The sequence below is a fragment of the Eutrigla gurnardus genome, assembly GCF_963514095.1.
Source record: "Eutrigla gurnardus genome assembly, chromosome: 5".
NCBI classification, from domain to species: Eukaryota; Metazoa; Chordata; class Actinopteri; order Perciformes; family Triglidae; genus Eutrigla; species Eutrigla gurnardus.
Window position 1 is genome coordinate 31,724,440 of NC_139919.1, and position 21,472 is coordinate 31,745,911.

The following is a 21,472-nucleotide window of genomic DNA, read 5'->3' on the forward strand; positions in this document are numbered from 1 at the left end:
AGCTGAACTCCGACACAAAGCTCACGCTGACGCTCGAGTGGTCGCTGCAGGTGAGGCCTCGCCCACAGTCGAGTTTGACATCATGTGAAACCTGATGACATCATACATGACTGTCTTTGTCTCTCAGTCAGAAGCTGCGTCGTCCATCTGGACTCTCAGGAGAACAAGCTCATGTTTCCCTGCTCCTTCTCCCCGCTGAACTGACGTCCTGCGTCTCCACGGCAACAGAGACAAACCAAGACACCAGTAACCTGATTGGTTCAGGTCCATGTCCTGACCAATGAGCCGCCCTGACCTGGTCTTCAACACCAATCACAGCTCAGCATCAACGTTACGAACACCACGGATTGAAAAGTCTCAGCACAGGACTGACTCGCTAATGCTAATTGCTAATCATTACGCTGATGCTAACCCTGATCACTTGCACTATATTAAGTGCTAATGCTAACTGCTAGCCAGAATGCTAAGCGTTAGCATGTTGGCTACTGTTGTGATTATGTATAAATGTATTTTGCACTCTTTTGTGAATGAGATTGTTTGTCAGTGTGAGTGACGGCAGCCTCGTCCAATCCCATGGCTGGGAGGCTGCAGGTGGGCGTGGTGTCCGAGGTCACATGACCAGCACGTTGTTGTGTGTTGTAGTAAAGACAGCAGACTTGGTGGATTTGTGTCGTTTATTGTGTCATACAGGTTCTAACAGCTTCTCTTCCCATCAGCCCTTTCTGTTTCTTAAATAAACATGTGATCAGACAGACGGGTTCAGTGCAGAGACGAGCCGGCGGCGTGAACAAGTAAAGTGCTGATCGATCAGCTGATCAACTGTTCAATACTGTAGTGAGCTTCCAGGGGCTGATGAGGTATTTCACTGCTTCACACCAAACACACCACAAATCACCTTTCAGCACCTTTTCTTACAAAAAACTATAAAATCAATCAAGTCTTTGTGTGTTTGATTGGCTGTTAAACACTACAGGAAACGGTAATGCCCTGCTAAAATAAAACAACTCATTACAGTTTGAGCTACACATATAAATAAAACTGACGGGATAAAAACAGAATCAAACTTAACTCTGATTGTCGGCCGTTTGAAATGATTTGGAATCTTCATCGTTGGTTCAGAAAAACAATCAAGTTCATTGGAGGGAATCGGATCAATCGGATCACTCGATCAATCACAGGAGGAGAAAACTGAGGCGGGGATTCAAGTTTCTCTAACAGTCTGGAAGTCCGTTGCATTGACTGGCATGAGGCGGCGGGTGGCTCCGCCCACAGGATTCAGATAAGTGAGGAGGGGGCCGTCCTTAACGGTCACATGACGCTCTCCGACGCCGCCGAAGCCTCAGCGGCTCCAGGGCTGCAGCTCAGCGTGGGGATCTCGACGGCGACGTGGCGGCGCCGCACCGAGTCTTTGGAGTGATAGTCGTCACTCTGGTCCTTCGCAAAGTTCACGAACACCTGGAACGACAAAAGCCAGCGAGTCACATCAACAGGAAGTGACGACGCTACGAGTCCTCATTCATTTCCTCCACCAAAACTCCTACAATCCTTTGTACATCATGCATTTCCTGATTCCTGTAACTTTCCATTATTTCTCCTCAGCAGTCAACAAACTGTTTCTGAGTGACCCGGGTTCTGGATCTGGGCCCATATCCGATCCTCGAGGCTAATTTGGTGATTAAGTGTTAATAATTATTCATTATAATTATTGTAACAGTTGATTATTTAGTTATGGTTATTGGAGTGAATTATCCTGAAGGAGTTGACTTGGCGGCATCGGGACCCCGTGGGGGTCTGTGGGGGGCTACCTGGTCCAGCGTGGTCTGGGTGACGGAGTAATCCTCGATGTGCAGCGTGTCCTTGTTGCGGGCGAGGATGGAGAAGATGTGGGTGAGCGAGGTGAGGGAGGAGGGCAGCTGGTACTGCAGCATGTTGCGGTGCTTCTCCTTCAGCGTGGAGCCGCTCAGCTCGCTCTCGATGAACTTGATGACGGGCAGCAGGTCGGCGTCAGGGCCCGCCACCCGCAGGATGATGGTGTAGCCGTCCCCGAACCTGAGAACGGACCAGCAACCACCATTAAGACTACATCTACGGTCTGCACGGGGAAACTAAACCCTCCGTGTTATTCACATACTCATACATGTATTGATCAGGTATCTGCTGATAGGAAGGGGTTTTCCTGTTGGTTGTTCTGGCTAGTTAGCTAGCTAGTGTGCTAATTCAATGCTAAAGCTACAGAACATAAAAGTGATGTAAAGTTAGTAAAGTTAATGCTAATCAGTCATTCTAAGCACTAGTATATTGGCTACTGTTATGATTGTATTTAGGTAAGTTCTGTAAAAGTCCATCCATCCATCCATCGTCTACCGACCCTCCTGGATTCAGGGTCGGGGGGGGGGGGGGGGGGGGCTGGAGCCGATCCCAGCATTGGGCGAAGGCAGGGTTCACCTGGACAGGTAACCAGTCTATCACAGGACCAACATGTAGAGACAGACAACCATTCACGCTCACATTCACACCTACGGGACATTTAGAGTCACCAATGAACCCCATCCTGCATGTCTTTGGACTGTGGGAGGAAGCCGGAGAACCCGGAGAGAACCCACGCTTACACGGGGAGAACATGCAAACTCCACACAGAAGGAACCCGGGGCCGACCCGGGAATCGAACCCAGGACCCTCTCACTGTGAGAAAAATGTCAAAATGTGTATGCTAGCGATTAGCATTAACGGCTAGCATTAAGCTTTTCACAGGCTAACTAACCAATCCATATACGTCACCTAGATCAGCCAATAGATACATTCAATGTGAATATCAGGTTTCCACCAATAGAGGGCGTCACAATGAGTATTCATAATATAAATATTCCTCATATAAATATGAATAATATAAATATGAATAGATATATTCATGATATACATATTCATGATATAAATATGAATAATATAAATATGTAATGTTACCTGTTCTTCAGGTGTTGGACGCTGCCGAGACATCGGAACCTGCCGTTCACCATGATGGCCATCCTGGTGCAGAGCGCCTCACACTCCTCCATGCTGCGACACAACACACGGTTACTAGGAGACAACAGGACCAGGACACCTACCCTAACAACGGTCGCTATGGCAACAGTACACTGAACAATAGAGGCTGCGCTGACTGCTCGGCTACGTTGGTTTGAATGAATGTGAATGTTTAATTTCTAACACTGAGAGTCAGGAGACAAACTGAGGACACTAGGTAAGGAGATAAACTGAGGACACTAGGTAAGGACACTAGGTAAGGAGACAAACTTAGGACACTAGGTAAGGAGACAAACTGAGGACACTATTTAAGGAGAAACTGAGGACACTACTTAAGGAGACAAACTGAGGACAGTCACCAGGTGTGGACACTAATGAACTGGCGACAGGAAGTGAGGACAAGTCCTACCTGTGGGAGGTGAGGACGACGGAGCGTCCCTCCTTGATGATGCTGTGGATGCAGTTCCAGAGGGCCCGGCGAGCCTTGGGGTCCATGCCGGTGGTGGGTTCGTCCTGTAACCACGACAACAGCCAGTTTAACATTGGCCCCAGGTGAAACAGTAAGTAGAGGGAGAAGGTGGGGAGAAGGGGGAGGGGAATCGCTGCCTCCTCGTCTTCTTCTCTGTTTCTAACACAGCTGCAGCTCCTTAATATATATATATATAACTCTATATATATATATATATATATATATATATATATACTGTATTTGTGTGTGTGTGTGTGTGTGTGTGTGTACCAGGAAGACGACGGGCGGTGCCCCGATCAGAGACATGGCGGTGGACAACTTCCTCAGGTTCCCTCCACTGTAACTTCCTGCTGCTTTGTCCGAGTACTTGGTCAGACCCAACTTCCTGATGCCCCACTCTGCCACCTGCCAATCAAACATCATCCCCATGGTTGTCATTTTACCATGGTCACCACCATCACCACCATCACCATCGGCGAGACTCACGTCACAGACTTCGTGTTCGGGGACGCCGCGGAGGACGGCGTACAGCTCCAGATGTTCTCTTCCTGTCAGCAGCTCGTTGACCGAGTCGAACTGAGGACAGTAACCCATGTTCTGATGGACGGAGTCCATCTCCCTGAGGATGCTACACACACACACACGCACACACGCACACACACGCACACGCACACGTATGGCGTCAGAATCGTTTCATATTACTTGCGCAACTATCAACTGAACGCGTCACACCCGCGTGCTTTGACGCCTGTGCAGCACACAGCGCCTGACGTGTAATGTAGTTTCCTCATTGACTTATAATGGTCACGCGTTCACGCGCACGTTCACGCGTGATGGCTGCTGCACGCCTGTGATCACATTACGCGGAGTAACTACGCGTAACATTCATGCGTTTTTTAGCGAACGCACGCATTAACGCTCGCATGAAGATAATTGAACATTTTTGTCAGGCGCTCACATGTACGCGGAAACGACGTGCGCAGACTCTGTCACGCGTAACAAGAAGCTGCGTACATATGAAGCAGCGTGCGCACGTCTGTCTCTCACTGTTTGACAAATGTTGTTACGCGTTCACACGCACGTGCGGTCGCAGATTCTGATGCTGCGTGGCTGGAATTGATCTGCTGTGCGCACCTACTCCGCGTAACATGAGCGTGTAATGTAGTTGCCTCCCCTGGTTGACTGAAATGAACAGGCCAACTACATTACGCGTTCAAGTTACGCGGAGTAGGTGCGCACAGCAGATCAACTTCCGGCCGCGCAGCATCAGAATCTGCGACCGCACGTGCGTGTGAACGCGTAACAACATTTGTCAAACAGTGAGAGACAGACGTGCGCACGCTGCTTCATATGTACGCAGCTTCTTGTTACGCGTGACATACAACCTGCGCACGACAACGCACGCACGCACGCACGCATAACAAATAACCATGCGTTCACACACACGCTGCTGCGCATCTTTCTAAGTGTTTTGACATCGATTTACCTTCATAGCACACGCACACACACACACACACACACACACACACACACACACACACACACACACACACACATTTAATTATCAGTAAACACAGAAAGAAATGTTCAGGTTCCTGTAAATCTTCAACATAATGCTGCTGTTTTCATCCGCAGTAACCACGGCAACAACGACAACAACAACCACAGACCATGGCGATGTACCCCGGTAAGTGAACCAGCGTGGTACGACAGAAAAACCAGAGTTAACCCTGAAGTCACCTCGCTAAGCCCTAATCCTGCTTCCTAGTACAGACCTCTGGGGTGTTCCAGAAAGCAGGTTTAGTTCAACTCTGAGTTTGTTAACCATTTAGTCACTCTGTGACCTCAGGTCCTGGACTCTGTGACCTCATGTCCTGGACTCCTGGACTCTGTGACCTCATGTTCTGGACTCTGTGACCTCATGTCCTGGACTCCTGGACTCTGTGACCTCATGTTCTGGACTCTGTGACCTCAGGTCCTGGACTCCTGGACCTCATGTCCTGGACTCTGTGACCTCAGGTCCTGGACTCCTGGACTCTGTGACCTCATGTTCTGGACTCTGTGACCCCAGGTCCTGGACTCCTGGACCTCATGTCCTGGACTCTGTGACCTCAGGTCCTGGACTCCTGGACTCTGTGACCTCATGTTCTGGACTCTGTGACCTCATGTTCTGGACTCTGTGACCCACCTTTTCCCAGCCAGGAAAGCCTCTCCACTGGTCACCAGTGTGTCTCCAGTCAGCATCTTAAAGGTCGTCGTCTTTCCTGCTCCGTTGACTCCCAGCAACCCGAAACACTACAGAGACAGATGGAGACACGGAGACAGGGAGAATGAGTGGATGTGATGACACTGATGAGTCTGATAACTGTGATGACTGTGATGAGTCTGATGACTGTGATGAGTCTGATGAGTGTGAGGAGTCTGATGACTGTGATGACTGTGATGAGTCTGATGACTGTGATGAGTGTGAGGAGTCTGATGACTGTGATGAGTCTGATGACTGTGATGAGTGTGATCGGTCTGATGACTGTGATGAGTCTGATGACTGTGATGAGTCTGATGACTGTGATGTGTGTGATGAGTCTGATGACTGTGATGAGTCTGATGACTGTGATGACTGTGATGAGTCTGATGACTGTGTTGAGTCTGATGACTGTGATGAGTCTGATGACTGTGATGAGTCTGATGACTGTGATGAGTCTGATGACTGTGATGAGTGTGATGAGCCTCACCTCTCCAGGAGGAATCCCAACACACAGTCGATCCACAGCTGGCTTCTGTTTCCTTTTAAACACCTGCAGGACACGTTAACACAGGAAGTCAAGCGTCTGTCTGTCCATCTGTCTGTCCATCTGTCTGTCCATCTGTCCGTGTGTCTCTGTGTACCTTGGTGAGCTGTCGGAGCTCCAGGATGTCTCCGTGTCCGAGGCCGTGGACGATTCTCAGTCTCTCTCTGGCCACGTCCTCATCCTCGTCCCCGAGTGGACCCAGTTTAGTGAGTTTACTGACAGCCCTGCAGACAGACGGGGACACGTAATACTGGAGACACCTAGTACTAGAGACACGTGGTACTGGGGACACGTAGAACTGGAGACACCTAGTACTGGAGACACCTAGTACTGGAGACACCTTGAACTGGAGACACCTTGAACTGGAGACACCTTGTACTGGAGACAGCTAGTACTGGAGACACCTTGTACTGGAGACCAGGGGCGTTGCTAGACATAAAGCTCTACTGGGGCACAGGCCCCCTATTACTAAAATCACAAAAAACATCCTTGAATTCCTGCTGCGTGTATGAAATGTGCTATACAATGTGCTATATAAACTTCCCTTGCTTAGCCCACTATTACTGCCACAGCCATACTGCTGCTGCTAAAACGGAAAGGTAAAAATGTAGAGATATTAATCTCTAATTCATATTTATTTCAACATACATAATGAACATGCTCAACATGTTTTTGATGATTTTGGAGTATCATTCCCACATTTGTGAATGAAGAACATCAGACTTTTGGGGTTGGGGGAATCACTGTGACTGTAAATCTTACTTTAATGCTGAGCCATCACTTGGTTTACAAAGGAAATTGTATTAAAATGAAAAGATAATGGGGTAAACCGTCAGCTATCTAACTCCTATGAAACAACACAGAGTGATCTGTGATTCAGAGCAGCAGGAATGAGGACTGGTGGTGATTATTGAGTGGTAATAGAAATGTGTAACACGTCGTTGTTTGAGTTACTTACTGGAACGACCACAACACTGTCAGAAACTACGCGCATGTGCCGCTTCACGCCGGCTACTGCGGGCATCGGGGCGAGCGGGGCAGGTGGGAGAGAGAAGTGGATCATACCATGACGTGATGGGGGTGTCTGTTGTATTTTTAAAGTAAACCATATCCTGTCTATGGTTTTTTGACCATGTTTAAGCTTGTCAAACACGGACTTGCGTTTAAAAAACAACATGACTGATATTTTTTTTTTTGCATTTATCTATGCGTGCGCGCCGCGGTGCCCCGGCTACGACATGCACACTGCCGTGCACGGACGTAATGTGTGCGCCGGACCCGGACCACAAGGTGCGCGCCTCAGCTTGTATTTTGGGTTAAACTGCGTTGGTTTAAGATTGTGGATGAAAAAGAAAACCCATTATTTTACCGTTATCAATATAAATTAATCCACTGCCAAATATAGTAGCTTGTTAAAACTTGAACGTGGGATTTTACTGGGGCACGGCAGATCTAGCGACGCCCATGCTGGAGACACCTAGTACTGGAGACACCTAGTACTGGAGACAGCTAGTACTGGAGACACCTAGTACTGGAGACAGCTTGTACTGGAGACAGCTAGTACTGGAGACAGCTAGTACTGGAGACACCTAGTACTGGAGACAGCTAGTACTGGAGACACCTTGTACTGGAGACAGCTTGTACTGGAGACACCTTGTACTGAAGACAGCTTGTACTGGAGACACTTAGAACTGGAGACACTTAATGCTGGAGACACGTAGTACTGGGGACACGTAGAACTGGAGACACGTAGTACTGGAGACACCTAGTACTGGAGACACCTAGTACTGGAGACACCTTGTACTGGAGACACCTTGTACTGGAGACAGCTAGTACTGGAGACACCTTGTACTGGAGACACCTTGTACTGGAGACACCTTGTACTGAAGACAGCTTGTACTGGAGACACTTAGAACTGGAGACACTTAATGCTGGAGACACGTAGTACTGGGGACACGTAGAACTGGAGACACGTAGTACTGGAGACACCTAGTACTGGAGACACCTAGTACTGGAGACACGTAGTACTGGAGTCAGGTAGTACTGGGGACGCCTAGTACTGGAGAGACGTAGTATTGGAGACACGTAGTACTGGAGTCAGGTAGTACTGGGGACGCCTGGTACTGGGGACACATAGTACTGTGAGGTACTGTGTACTAGTCCTGATTACCTGGGTTTGATGCAGAACCGGTACTGGATGAGGACAGTGATGATGAAGAAGACCACTCCCTCCACAGCCATAGCAAACAGGTTCTTCCCCACCATGTCCCACTCTAGAGGAGACCTGAATCTGTTCTCACCTGGAACAACCATACACAACCAATGAACAACAACAACCACAGTGGGAGGTGCCAATCAGCAGACATGAGAACATGTAGACATGAGGACATGTAGACATGAGAACATGTAGACATGAGAACATGAGGACATGTAGACATGAGGACATGTAGACATGAGAACACGAGGACATGTAGACATGAGGACATGTAGACATGAGAAAATGTAGACATGAGAACATGTAGACATGAGAACATGAGGACATGAGAACATGTAGACATGAGAACATGTAGACATGAGAACATGAGGACATGTAGACATGAGGACATGTAGACATGAGAACACGAGGACATGTAGACATGAGGACATGTAGACATGAGAACATGTAGACATGAGAACATGAGCACATGAGAACATGAGGACATGAGAACATGTAGACATGAGGACATGTAGACATGAGAACATGAGGACATGTAGACATGAGAACATGTAGACATGAGGACATGTAGACATGAGGACATGAGAACATGTAGACATGAGGACATGAGAACATGAGGACATGTAGACATGAGAACATGTAGACATGAGAACACGAGGACATGTAGACATGAGGACATGAGCACATGAGAACATGTAGACATGAGCACATGAGGACATGTAGACATGAGAACATGTAGACATGAGGACATGAGAACATGAGGACATGTAGACATGAGAACATGTAGACATGAGCACATGAGAACATGTAGACATGAGAACATGTAGACATGAGGACATGAGAACATGAGGACATGAGGACATGAGGACATGAGAACATGTAGACATGAGCACATGAGAACATGTAGACATGAGAACATGTAGACATGAGCACATGAGAACATGAGGACATGAGGACATGTAGACATGAGAACATGAGGACATGTAGACATGAGAACATGTAGACATGAGCACATGAGAACATGTAGACATGAGAACATGTAGACATGAGGACATGAGAACATGAGGACATGAGGACATGAGGACATGAGAACATGTAGACATGAGCACATGAGAACATGTAGACATGAGAACATGTAGACATGAGCACATGAGAACATGAGGACATGAGGACATGTAGACATGAGAACATGAGGACATGTAGACATGAGGACATGTAGATATGAGCACATGAGGACATGTAGACATGAGGACATGTAGATATGAGCACATGAGGACATGTAGACATGAGGACATGAGCACTTGTCACTATACCAAATCTCTCGAGGGCGTCGGACATCGCCTGGTTCTTCACCATGTCGATGAGTCCCCGACCGAGACAGAAGTGAGGAAAGATGAGGAGGACGTTCTTCAGGATGTCGTTGATTCCTCCGATCTCCTGAGGACAGGGAGTTAGGCATGCTCAGACTGTTTTGAGGATTAGATTAAAACGGTAATATAGATAAAAGCAGCAGTTTAGATTAAAACTGAAGTTTAGAATAATTAGTGAGTTATTACGCAGGAGGCGAATTGACGTAGCATTAATACAGGAGACGCATCTCTTGGCTGCTGATATTAGACGTCTTGCGGATAAACATTACCATGTGATAGCTTCCTCCACATCTGGAACGAAGACCAAGGGTGTGGCTATCATAGTCAGACGTAGCCTCGGACTGAAAATTCAAGACACGTGGTCTGATGCAGAGGGCAGGTTTACAATTGTTAAGACTGAAATTAGTAACAGGAAAATAGCCTTCATTTCGGTGTATGCACCAAACTGTTTTGACAGAGTTTTTTACGACAATTTGTCAAGTAGTATGCTGGAGCTGAGTGATTACTCGTTCATTGTGGGGGGAGATTTCAACGCAGTCTGGAAGGCGGCTAGTGATAGGACAGGTAAATCTGAGACAAGGGATCAGAAATTGGCGTCTGCAGCTTTGCAGGCTTGGGCTAACAGTCTGGGGCTTACAGATTTGTGGCGTTTGACAAATCCTTCAACCAGTGACTATTCCTTTTTCTCTGCTCGACACAAATCTTGTTCAAGAATCGACTATATATTTGCATCCCCTAAACTATTTCATAATATTCACAATGTATCTCTGCTTCCCATAGCCCTCTCCGATCACAAAGGTGTACTCTGCTCGGCGATGCTCATCAGCACTTCCCCCCGCGCACCAAAATGGCGCCTCAACACAACCCTGTTAAAACAGGAGGAATTTAGGACACAATTTACAGAAAAGCTTAAGGAATTCTTGGAGTTTAATGTTGACTCGGTCGATGATCCTAGAATACTTTGGGGGGCAAGTCACCCGGGCTCGACGGCATACCACCAGAATTTTATGCAGCCTTTTGGGCCCTCCTTGGCCCGTTCCTTCTCAGTATGATCAACTTTTCAATACAGAAAGGGGCTTTTTCTAGGGACGTTAATATAGCTGTAATAACCTTGCTACTGAAGAAAGATAAAAACCCAACAGAATGTGGTAATTATAGGCCCCTTAGTCTGTTGAACGCCGATGTTAAAATATATGCCAAGGCAATCTCCCGCCGCCTGCAACCTCATGTATCATCACTAGTTCATTGTGACCAGACCGGCTTTATGAAGTCCCGTCTGGCCTCTGACAACGTCCGCCGATTGCTACATATAATTGATGCAGCAACGGACACTCCGGCAGCTGTTTTATCCCTGGACGCGATGAAGGCGTTCGACCGCCTTGAGTGGTCTTTCTTGTGGTCGGTTTTGGGGGTGATGGGCTTTGGGGAAGGTTTTATAAAAATGATACAGTTGTTATATTCAAACCCCTCGGCAATGGTTCTTACAGGTAACATTTGCTCCACTCTGTTCCCAGTGTCTAGATCATCTCGCCAGGGCTGCCCCTTAAGCCCGACGCTGTTCGCTCTGTCGCTTGAACCTTTGGCCCAGATGATTCGGTTATCGGTGGATATTAAACCCATAACTGTTCACAACACACACCATCAACCTGGCTCTTTACGCTGACGACATTTTAGTCTTTCTTGGAGATCCGTTGCAGTCTGCCCCCCACCTCCTATCATTGCTGGATGAGTTTGGCGCGCTATCAGGGTTCAAAATCAATTGGTCAAAATCAGCTTTGATGCCTTTGAATGAAGCAGCCAAGACCTCTGCTTTGCCTTCCAATATTCCCTCAGCTACACACTTTAAATATCTGGGAATTGACATATTTTCTTCTCTACATCTTACTGTGAAGCACAATTATACTGAGACACTGAACAAAGTCTTGAGTGACTTAGGGTTAAGGTTAGTGTTAACCCTAACCCGTCTTAGATCTGCCACTGTCCAGCGCAGGAGATTAGATGGGGGATTAGCGGTGCCCAACTTTAAACTGTACCACTGGTCCTTCACTCTTAGACCCCTTGTTACATGGTTTGACCCTCAGACGGCAGTTTCTTGGCGTACAATGGAAGATAGAATGGTGCACCCGTGGTCTTTGGCAGATGTTTTATTTGCGAATATCTCTGTTAGACAGAGTCAATTACGTTTCGGTCCCATTGTGACTTATCTGATCCAGGTCTGGCGCTCAGTGGAAAGGATTTGTAATATATCTTGCAGATGGCACATGCAGTCTCCAATTTTTAATAATAAAGGTTTACTGATCGGGGGGAGACCTGTCAACTTCTCTCAGTGGGAAAAGGGAGGGATACAGTTTTTGGGTGACATTTTTGGCTTGGATGGTTTACGTTCCTTTCAAGACATTAAGAATAGCTTCAATCTGCCAGGCACCTCCTTCTTTTTTTATTTACAGCTGAGAGCAGCCCTTAAAGCACACGGGGTACCGTGGCAGCACCCACTGCCTACACATCCACTTCACGAGTTGATTCTTACTAAAAGAGCTGCGAGGGGTATGGTATCCACTCTATATTTACACTTGCTTGAGGCCACCTACAAAATGCTCCCAGTAGACAGGTTATGGAGGGGTGATGTCCCTGGGTTGGATCAGGATTTTGATTGGGACAAGGTGTGGGTCAATATCAAACTCGCCTCACGAAATCCTGACCACCAGCAGATTCATCATAATTTTATACACAGGACCTACCTGACCCCTCGTAAACTACATTTTATGAAAGTTATTAATGATCCCTCATGCACCCTGTGTACATTAAAAGCCACTGGCACTTTCCTTCACATGATGTGGGAGTGCCCCCCTGTGGCGCGTTTTTGGCAGGGTGTGGCCACTGAGCTGACAACACTCATATCGGAGACAGTGCCTGTGACAATACCAGTGTTATTATTAAATGATCTTTCGGCACTTCAAGTCCCTGATCGTCAGAAACGTGTGATGTTGGCAGGTTTAACAGCTGCTAAGAAAATGATCGCAGTACGATGGAAGCCCCCCCACACTTTGACCATCAGACAGTGGGTTTGAACTTTTCTTGATGTTACGTATATGGAGCTGTCGACGGCCCGTATAAATGGGGCCAAAGAGGCGAATGTGAATATGTGGCTCACTACGGCTGAAGCACTGAAGGGCTCACTCTGATGCTTGTGGTCCGTGGTGTGTCTGAACCACTTGCTTCACGCATCTTGAATTACTCAATAGCTATTTATTAACTGCTCCACGAGTCCCCTCTCGGTTTGTTTGTTTGTTTTTTCCCCCTTTTGTTGTTTACTTTAGCCGCTTTGTCCTGATTCTATTTTTGTTTTATTTTATTTATTTTTCATTCTATGTATGTGGGGTGGGGGGGGGGGGGGTTGATTTGATGTAACGGTATGTTCAGTGGCTGTACATCATTATTTGTTTGTGTTAAATAAATATTTGATAAAAAAAGAAAGAATTAGTGAAGTTAAATTCTGATCTTCAAATTAACTCTCAGATTATCAGATTACAGCTGCAGATTAACTGTGACCGTCAGATTAAAACTGCAGATTAACTGTGACCGTCAGATTACAACTGCAGATTAACTGTGACCGTCAGATTAAAAATGCATATTAACTGTGACCGTCAGATTAAAACTGTAGATTTACAGTGACCGTCAGATTAAAACTGTGGATTTACTGTGACCGTCAGATTAAAACTGTAGATTTACTGTGACCGTCAGATTACAGCTGCAGATTAACTGTGACCGTCAGATTAAAGATGCAGATTAACTGTGACCGTCAGATTACAGCTGCAGATTAACTGTGACCGTCAGATTAAAACTGTAGATTAACTGTGACCGTCAGATTAAAACTGTAGATTAACTGTGACCGTCAGATTACAGCTGCAGATTAACTGTGACCGTCAGATTAAAACTGCAGTGCGTCTCAGGCTCACGTTGTTTCCGAACAGCTCCATGACGAAGGTGGAGATGCTGCCGTTGATGCCGATGAGGATGTTGACGCTGGTGAGGACGACGTACGCCGTGCTGGGGATGGTGAAGAAGAAGGAGGCGGGGTACATCAGCGGCGTGATGGACCATCTGTAAACAACAACACCACCAGAGGGCTATCGTCAACAACAAAGCCTACTCAAAGTCATTTAGCAAAGCTCGGTCACATTTCTACTCCAGCATCATAAATAAAAGTCCTGGAAACTCCAAGCTATATATACTATATATACTAGGAAGTATGACACGCTGCTGCTGCTGCTGAGACATAAATCCTTAAAAATGCAAGGTTGGTTTTATTTCAAACATTCTCATCATACAATTGATTTGCCTCGGGTGCACTGTGGAGTGGGCAAGACTGTTTTTAATGCCATGCTAACTAGAACCATTGACTTGCGCTAGCCATAGCACAGCAAACTCAGCAACTAGAAGAACTGAATGAAATGTCTTGAAAACTTCTCCAGACGTCTCCAACACACCGGTTGAGATGGAAAATAGGTCTTATGTCCAAAATTCCGAACTATCCCTTTAAGGTATCATTGCTTACAGTTTCTACTTTAACACTTGTTTCCGTTTTTTAGCTCTTACTTTATCGGCAATTTCGACAAATGTACTTACCGTAAATCCTCTAATACTGGCCTGTATTCTATTACCGGCCGGTCTCTAACATTGGCCGGTCTCGCTGTCGGCGGAGGTAAATGACGGCCGGTCTCTAATGGAGGCCGGGGCAAGTGTCCACAGGCAGCGTTATTTCCACGCTTCCCATTCATTGTCAGCCGTGCAATGCCTTCGCGTCACAGAGATTTTGGCTGAAGCTATATTAGAGGATTTACGGTATGTAAGAAGCCCTGCAATGCATTTGCCGAGTGTCGAGAGATGGTGCGCTGCCTCCCGCAAGCTCTCGAAAAACTTTTAAACTGACCATTGTCGATCTGAAATAAAGACAGATTCAGCAACTGCATAGCTTATTTCTTGCATAAAATGTTTTCAGAAACACATTTCGGTGAATTATTGTCGTAAAATAAGAGAAAGTTTCCAAACGAGCCGCCATGTTGGTCGGTTTGAAATCCGGGAGCAGACAGGACAGCTGTGAAAGCGATCGTCCAATCAGGTGCAGCCATGAACTGTGATTGTATGAAGGAGAGCGCCTGTCAATCATCCTCCTAGTGGCAGCCCACCAAGCATGCAATACTGGCAAGAGGTAAACGTTGTTTACCGTAATATGGCAGCTGTGAAGCACCTAGTATTTTATAGGTTCAAATAGACACAAAATCTGGTTTTTATTCATTCTACTGGTAGTCCATTTTGCTCAACGAGAAATAGGGGCCTGTCCTTCCAATAAAGGCCTGGGCCGCGATGCGCTTGAGTAAATAAAGGCCCGGGCCTATATTAGAGGATTCACGGCATTGTAAGTTGTAAGCATCTGCTAAATGCCCTAAATGTAAATGTAATTCCCTCCCTGATCACCTGAGGGCTTTGCAAAACATTGACTCCTTTACGAAGGGCCTAAAAACCTTTTTTTAAAAAGCATTTTAGTTAACTTCTGCTCCTTTTGTGCCGTCCTTAAACCTGCTTTTATTCTGTTTTTATTTTGGTTTTACTCTGTAGCACCTTGAGATCGTTCTTAATGAATAGTGCATTACAAATAAAATGTATTATTATTATTATTATTATTATTATTATTATTATTATTATTATTATCATTATGTCACATCTGTGTAGTAGCACTACGTAGTAGTACTATGTAGTAGTAGTACTATTTAGTCGTAGTATGTAATAGTAGTACTGTCTCTGACCCGTAGAGCAGCAGCAGCAGAGCCAACACCGGCAGGTTGGCTGATGACACGTAGGACTTTTGTTGGAAACAGATGAAAATGATGACAACCAGCGTTGCCGGGACGACGTAGTTACACTGTACAGAGAGAGAAACAACAAAATCATCAACAACACTGATACGCACATATCTCACCTCGGGTATAATGAATATTGAACTGTTAAACTGGTCCTTGCATCATGAGATTAATGTTATGGTCTCGATTAATGTTACTGGACTAGATAAATGGTTCTGGACTAGATTAATGTCACTAGACTAGATTGACGGTACTGGTCTAGATCAGCGTCCCCAGTCTCACCATGTCCCAGATGAAGTTGGCCACCCAGTAGAGCAGCGGCTGCACTCCGCTGATGAACTGCATGTGTTTGGCTTTACTAACTCGCTCCTGGATGAGGAAGACCACAAAGCTGGCCGGGACAAAGGACATGGCGAAGATCACACAAATGGACACCAGGACGTCCACAGACGTTGTTACCCTGGAGACAGAGAGAAAGAGAAGTTTCATTTAGGTCTGACTATGATCCATAATGTAGGAATTGTAGGAATCACAATTCCTTCCAGGTGTACTTCCTTCCAGGTGTACATCCTGCCAGGTGTACTTCCTGCCGGGTGTACTTCCTGCCGGGTGTACTTCCTGCCAGGTGCACTTCCTGCCAGGTGTACATCCTGCCGGGTGTACTTCCTGTCAGGTGCACTTCCTTCCAGGTGTACATCCTGCCAGGTGTACTTCCTGCCAGGTGTTCTTCCTGCCAGGTGCACTTCCTTCCAGGCATACATCCTGCCAGGTGCACTTCCTTCCAGGCGTACTTCCTGCCAGGTGTACTTCCTGCCGGGTGTACTTCCTGCCGGGTGTACTTCCTGCCAGGTGCACTTCCTGCCAGGTGTACTTCCTGCCAGGTGTACTTCCTTCCAGGTGTACTTCCTGCCAGGTGCACTTCCTTCCAGGTGCACTTCCTTCCAGGCGTAAATCCTGCCAGGTGCACTTCCTTCCAGGCGTACTTCCTGCCAGGTGTACTTCCTGCCAGGCTTACTTCCTGCCAGGCGTACATCCTGCCAGGTGCACTTCCTTCCAGGTGTACTTCCTGCCAGGTGTACTTCCTGCCAGGTGTACTTGCTTCCAGGTGTACTCACAGGGCCACCTGGGACAGCTGCTCCTTGGTCAGGTTCAGAGGATGGTTGAAGGCTCTGATTCCGTACTCGGCTGCGTCTCGTCCTTCAGGTAGATTGGCTCTCAGGATGCCGTTGTTCATCACATTGATGAAGGCTCCGATACTATGCCAGCCTTTGTTATTGAACCAGATCTGAGGACAGTTGACATATTCATCTGTTATTAATTATCACATTCAATCTAGTCATTCGTATCAATCATCAGGATAAATTGGACGTGACACATGTTTCTGTCTCGAAATGAAAGTCTTTAAAATAACAATTATAATAATACATTGTGTGAAACACGATCGAGATCATGTGATACACTATGGAGATCACACCTGGGTTCTTATATCTTTTTTGACCACCTAACAGGGTCTTCTTCAGCCCTTTAATTTATCTCACCTTCACATTGTTCTTTGTGTCCAAACCGTTGATGAAACCTGACAAACTGTCGAGGAATCGATCTGCAGCGGCGCCCTGAAACAAACAATCCTCAGGTCAACATCCGACACTTCCTCCCTCCCTCCCTCCCTCCCTTCCTCCTTCCCTCCCTTCCTCACCTTCTGTAACTCAAAGATCTTTCTGACTCGCTCGATGGCATCATCAATCTCATTAGCCGGTGGGAGGACCTGGGTGCTCCTGGCACCCAATGAGAAGCCTCCGTACCTGCAGAGAGAAGAACCACATCAACATGTGACAATCAGGAAATGATGACAATTTACAAAATAAAAGCAGAAAAGAATAATCAAAGAGAGACTGACCTGAATTCATTCACCCAAACTTTGTTCTTCAGACTGTGAACGGACAAATATTTAGTCACCAAGTAATAGCACTGTGTATTTACATTTAGTTCATTTAGCAGACGCTTTTGTCCAAAGCGACTTACGATAAGTACATTAGTCAAAAGAAAGAAACAAAGAAACCACAACGTATCATTGCTGATAAAGTAAGAGCTAAAAATAGAACAAGTGTTAGATCCTTGTCTGAGTAAAATAGTACCTTAAGAGCAACAGTGCTATGATCAGAGTCCTATAGGTAAGGTTTTTTTATTTGGGCGGGGGGGGGGGGGGGTTAGTGGGTCATGCTGTGTAGAGTCCAGGTGAAGTCTGAACAGGTGAGTCTTGAGCCTTTTTCGGAAGATGGCAAATTACTCTGCTGTCCTGACATTAGAGAAGAGTCTGGACTTTGCTGAGCGACATTTGTTTGATTTCAGCGATGGTGGTACCAGCCGGCCAGGTTTTACTTCTGTATTACTGTGTAATTTCTGTTTATTATGTATTTACTTTATTACTGTGTAATTACTGGTTTACAGTTTATTAATGTGTATTTACTTGTTGTTTATTTTGCATCACTATGTTATTACTGTTATTACTGTGTAATGACTGTTTATTAATGCGTATTTACTTCTTATTTATTATGTATTACTGTTATTACTGTTTATTAATGTGTATTTACGTCTTTATTACTGTGTAATTCCCGTTTACTGTTTATAATTGTGTATTTACTTTATTACTGTTTATGTGTATTTACTTCTTTATTACTGTGTAATTACTGGTTTACAGTTTATTTATGCGTCTTCACTTCTTATTTATTATGTATTACTGCGTTATTACTGTGTAATGATTGTTTATTAATGCATATTTACTTCTTAATTATTATGTATTACTGTGTAATTACCGTTTATGAATGTGTATTTACTTCTTTATTACTGTAATTACTGTTTTGCTGTTTATGAATGTGTATTTACTTCTTACCTTATTTAATTACCGTTTAATTATAGTGTATATTTTAGTGTTTATTACTGTGTAATTGCTGTGTGTACTTCTTGTTTACTGTGTATTTACTGTGTACATGTACTGCAGTACAGCGTTCCCGGTGTGTCCCACCTCTTGCCGATGATCTGCGCGTATGTCTTCACCAGGTAGTCTGAGATGTTTCTTCCTGTCAGGTTCTGGACAGAGTCTGTGGCGCTCAGCTTCATCTGAACAACAACACACACAATCGACTCTATAAAAACACTCTTCATTGTACTAGTACTACTGCTTATACTTCTGGTTCTCTCTCTTAAGTTTGTAATAATAATAAAGAGAATAATAATTCGGGTAAAGATTTTGATTTTATCTCTAAATAATTAGAAAAACAGACACCAGAACTTGAGACATGATGATGCATTCAGGTCTGAGTCCGGTGGTCTGACCTCTGGAGGGGGCAGTCCTCCAGCTCCAGCAGGACAGTCTGGCAGCATCTTCTTCTTGCCGTCACAGGTGCAGAAACAGGCCGGAGACGGATCTTCCATAGTCCAGTTAGTGGAGGTGAACAGCTGCTGGACGCTCTCTGGGACGCCAGGCGTTTGCCAGTCCTCATCGCCCATCGTACAGGGAGCCTCTCTGAGGACGGGGAAACACGAGACAGACAGGAAGACTCATCCTGAAAGAGTTCATATCAAACATCACTTTTAGACCAAATGATTGAAGCCATGTCTCCTTACGGGATGGGATGTCCATCCATGCAGCGAGTCCCAAAGCCTGGTGCGTCCAGCAAAGCACTTAATAACTTCTGCATGTTGCCGTCTCCAGGAGCGTCATCACTGAACACAAACACACCAACATTTAACTCAGCTGAGTGTTGCAGTTTCTACTGTTAATAATATAATATGAGATATAATATGAGAATACACAGTTTAGTGTGGGACGGTTTAGTGCAGCGTGGGACGGTTAAGGGCAGTGTGGGATGGTTTAGGACAGTGTGGGACGGTTTAGTGCAGATCCTTGTCTGAGTAAAGTAGTACTTAAGAGCAACAGTGCTATGATCAGAGTGCTATAGGTAATGTTTTTTTTTTTGGGCGGGGGGGGGGGGGGGGGGGGGGGGGGGGGGTTAGTGGGTCATGCTGTGTAGAGTCGAGGTGAAGTCTGAACAGGTGAGTCTTGAGCCTTTTTCGGAAGATGGCAAATTACTCTGCTGTCCTGACATTAGAGAAGAGTCTGGACTTTGCTGAGCGACATTTGGTGGATTTCAGCGATGGTGGTACCAGCCGGCCAGGTTTTACTTCTGTATTACTGTGTAATTTCTGTTTATTATGTATTTACTTTATTACTGTGTAATTACTGGTTTACAGTTTATTAATGTGTATTTACTTCTCGTTTATTTTGCATCACTATTTTATTACTGTTATTACTGTGTAATGACTGTTTATTAATGCGTATTTACTTCTTATTTATTATGTATTACTGTTATTACTGTTTATTAATGTGTATTTACGTCTTTATTACTGTGTAATTCCCGTTTACTGTTTATAATTGTGTATTTACTTTATTACTGTTTATTAATGTGTATTTACTTCTTTATTACTGTGTAATTACTGGTTTACAGTTTATTTATGCGTCTTCACTTCTTATTTATTATGTATTACTGCGTTATTACTGTGTAATGATTGTTTATTAATGCATATTTACTTCTTAATTATTATGTATTACTGTGTAATTACCGTTTTGCAGTGTGGGATGGTTTAGGACAGTGTGGGACAGTTTAGTGCAGTGTGGGACGGTTTAGTGCAGCGTGGGACATTTTAGGACAGTGTGGGATCGTTTAGGACAGTTTAGTGCAGTGTGGGACGGTTTAGCGCAGCATGGGACGGTTTAGGACAGTTTAGTGCAGTGACAGTCACCTGATGAAGGTCACCTGGTCCTCATACATCCAAGGCTGCAGCTCCAGACTGGGATATTTTCCAAACGGAGGGACGATGAGACTGAAGACCAAAGCAATGCACACGAACACGGCAGGAAGGACAATCTGCAAAAATATAATTTTGAAGATCAAATTCAGAAAGAGAAGAAAAGTCAACAAATCTACATTTAACATTTGAAGCAGGTGGGATCCTACCTGAGCAAAGAAGCCTTTCCTGGAGCGTCGAGCATAAAGAAATCGTTTCCACATCAGAGCTACAAACTGCTGCCTCTTCAGACTCCAACCTTTCACCTGATATGATCCTTTACCATTAGTAGAGTTCAGCCAATCCGTCTCCTTGCACTCTGGGGGGTCACATGATGCCACACAGGTCACATTTTGATACACCATCAAAACGTGACTGATGTGTTTCTACTGTTATTCTAATACTGATTTCTAACCACTGAGGGATTCACTGGAGGTTGCAGTCAGTTAATGATTTCAATGAAACCACTGCTATGCTCATGCTAGCAGAATGCTAACACCAGCTTGATCTTTCTGGAGCATCTACAGTATATAAAACCTGTGAAGCACTCTGGAGTTCCCACTGGCTTCAGCCTGATCAAAAACCGTTTGAATCATCTGATGTGAAAAAAAAAACACGTACCAGGATCTCCGTCAGACTCGTTGTCGTCCTCTGTTAATGGTCTCAGACAGCTCTGATGGTCCCCCCCCCCGAAGGCGTGAGTCCTCCTCCGCCTCTGAACAGGAAGTGTACCATCTAAACGCACACACACGGGTTTCACATGATCTTTAACACACGTCACGTCTTACAGTATGCATTGACTTGGCTGATTACATCCCTGTCAGAGGTCAGAGGTCAGTCCTCACCTGAGGGTACTTCAGTGTCCACTCCGTTATCTTCAGCCACCTTCAGGAAAATCTACAAAA

General features: G+C 45.5%; 2 protein-coding genes across 5 annotated transcripts in view; one reads left to right on the plus strand and one right to left on the minus strand.

Moving 5' to 3' along the window:
* The window catches only part of nipsnap3a (nipsnap homolog 3A (C. elegans)), a 6,984-nt gene extending 6,322 nt beyond the window's left edge, over positions 1 to 662 (plus strand). For all 4 annotated transcript variants that reach the window (XM_084009948.1, XM_084009949.1, XM_084009950.1 and 1 more), the window contains 2 exons: positions 1 to 50; positions 128 to 662. The exon at positions 1 to 50 is cut by the window's left edge and continues 37 nt beyond it. In XM_084009948.1, the coding sequence (XP_083866074.1) occupies positions 1 to 50; positions 128 to 204 (127 nt within the window). In that variant the 3' untranslated portion in view covers positions 205 to 662. The remainder of the gene's footprint in view (positions 51 to 127) is intronic.
* Positions 663 to 805: 143 nt separating this feature from the next.
* The window catches only part of abca1b (ATP-binding cassette, sub-family A (ABC1), member 1B), a 57,429-nt gene continuing 36,762 nt past the window's right edge, over positions 806 to 21,472 (minus strand). Inside the window, exons 25-49 of the mRNA XM_084009841.1 lie at positions 21,413 to 21,464; positions 21,189 to 21,302; positions 20,738 to 20,886; positions 20,523 to 20,647; positions 19,347 to 19,445; positions 19,056 to 19,245; positions 18,745 to 18,839; positions 17,620 to 17,652; positions 17,419 to 17,524; positions 17,261 to 17,335; positions 16,838 to 17,007; positions 16,005 to 16,182; positions 15,669 to 15,784; positions 13,821 to 13,965; positions 9,808 to 9,931; positions 8,450 to 8,579; positions 6,377 to 6,503; positions 6,223 to 6,285; positions 5,679 to 5,785; positions 3,977 to 4,118; positions 3,761 to 3,895; positions 3,431 to 3,534; positions 2,962 to 3,054; positions 1,806 to 2,049; positions 806 to 1,455 (exon numbers count right to left, since the gene is read on the minus strand). Coding sequence (XP_083865967.1) covers positions 1,309 to 1,455; positions 1,806 to 2,049; positions 2,962 to 3,054; positions 3,431 to 3,534; positions 3,761 to 3,895; positions 3,977 to 4,118; positions 5,679 to 5,785; positions 6,223 to 6,285; positions 6,377 to 6,503; positions 8,450 to 8,579; positions 9,808 to 9,931; positions 13,821 to 13,965; positions 15,669 to 15,784; positions 16,005 to 16,182; positions 16,838 to 17,007; positions 17,261 to 17,335; positions 17,419 to 17,524; positions 17,620 to 17,652; positions 18,745 to 18,839; positions 19,056 to 19,245; positions 19,347 to 19,445; positions 20,523 to 20,647; positions 20,738 to 20,886; positions 21,189 to 21,302; positions 21,413 to 21,464 — 3,063 coding nt within the window. The 3' untranslated portion in view covers positions 806 to 1,308. The remainder of the gene's footprint in view (positions 1,456 to 1,805; positions 2,050 to 2,961; positions 3,055 to 3,430; positions 3,535 to 3,760; positions 3,896 to 3,976; positions 4,119 to 5,678; positions 5,786 to 6,222; positions 6,286 to 6,376; positions 6,504 to 8,449; positions 8,580 to 9,807; positions 9,932 to 13,820; positions 13,966 to 15,668; positions 15,785 to 16,004; positions 16,183 to 16,837; positions 17,008 to 17,260; positions 17,336 to 17,418; positions 17,525 to 17,619; positions 17,653 to 18,744; positions 18,840 to 19,055; positions 19,246 to 19,346; positions 19,446 to 20,522; positions 20,648 to 20,737; positions 20,887 to 21,188; positions 21,303 to 21,412; positions 21,465 to 21,472) is intronic.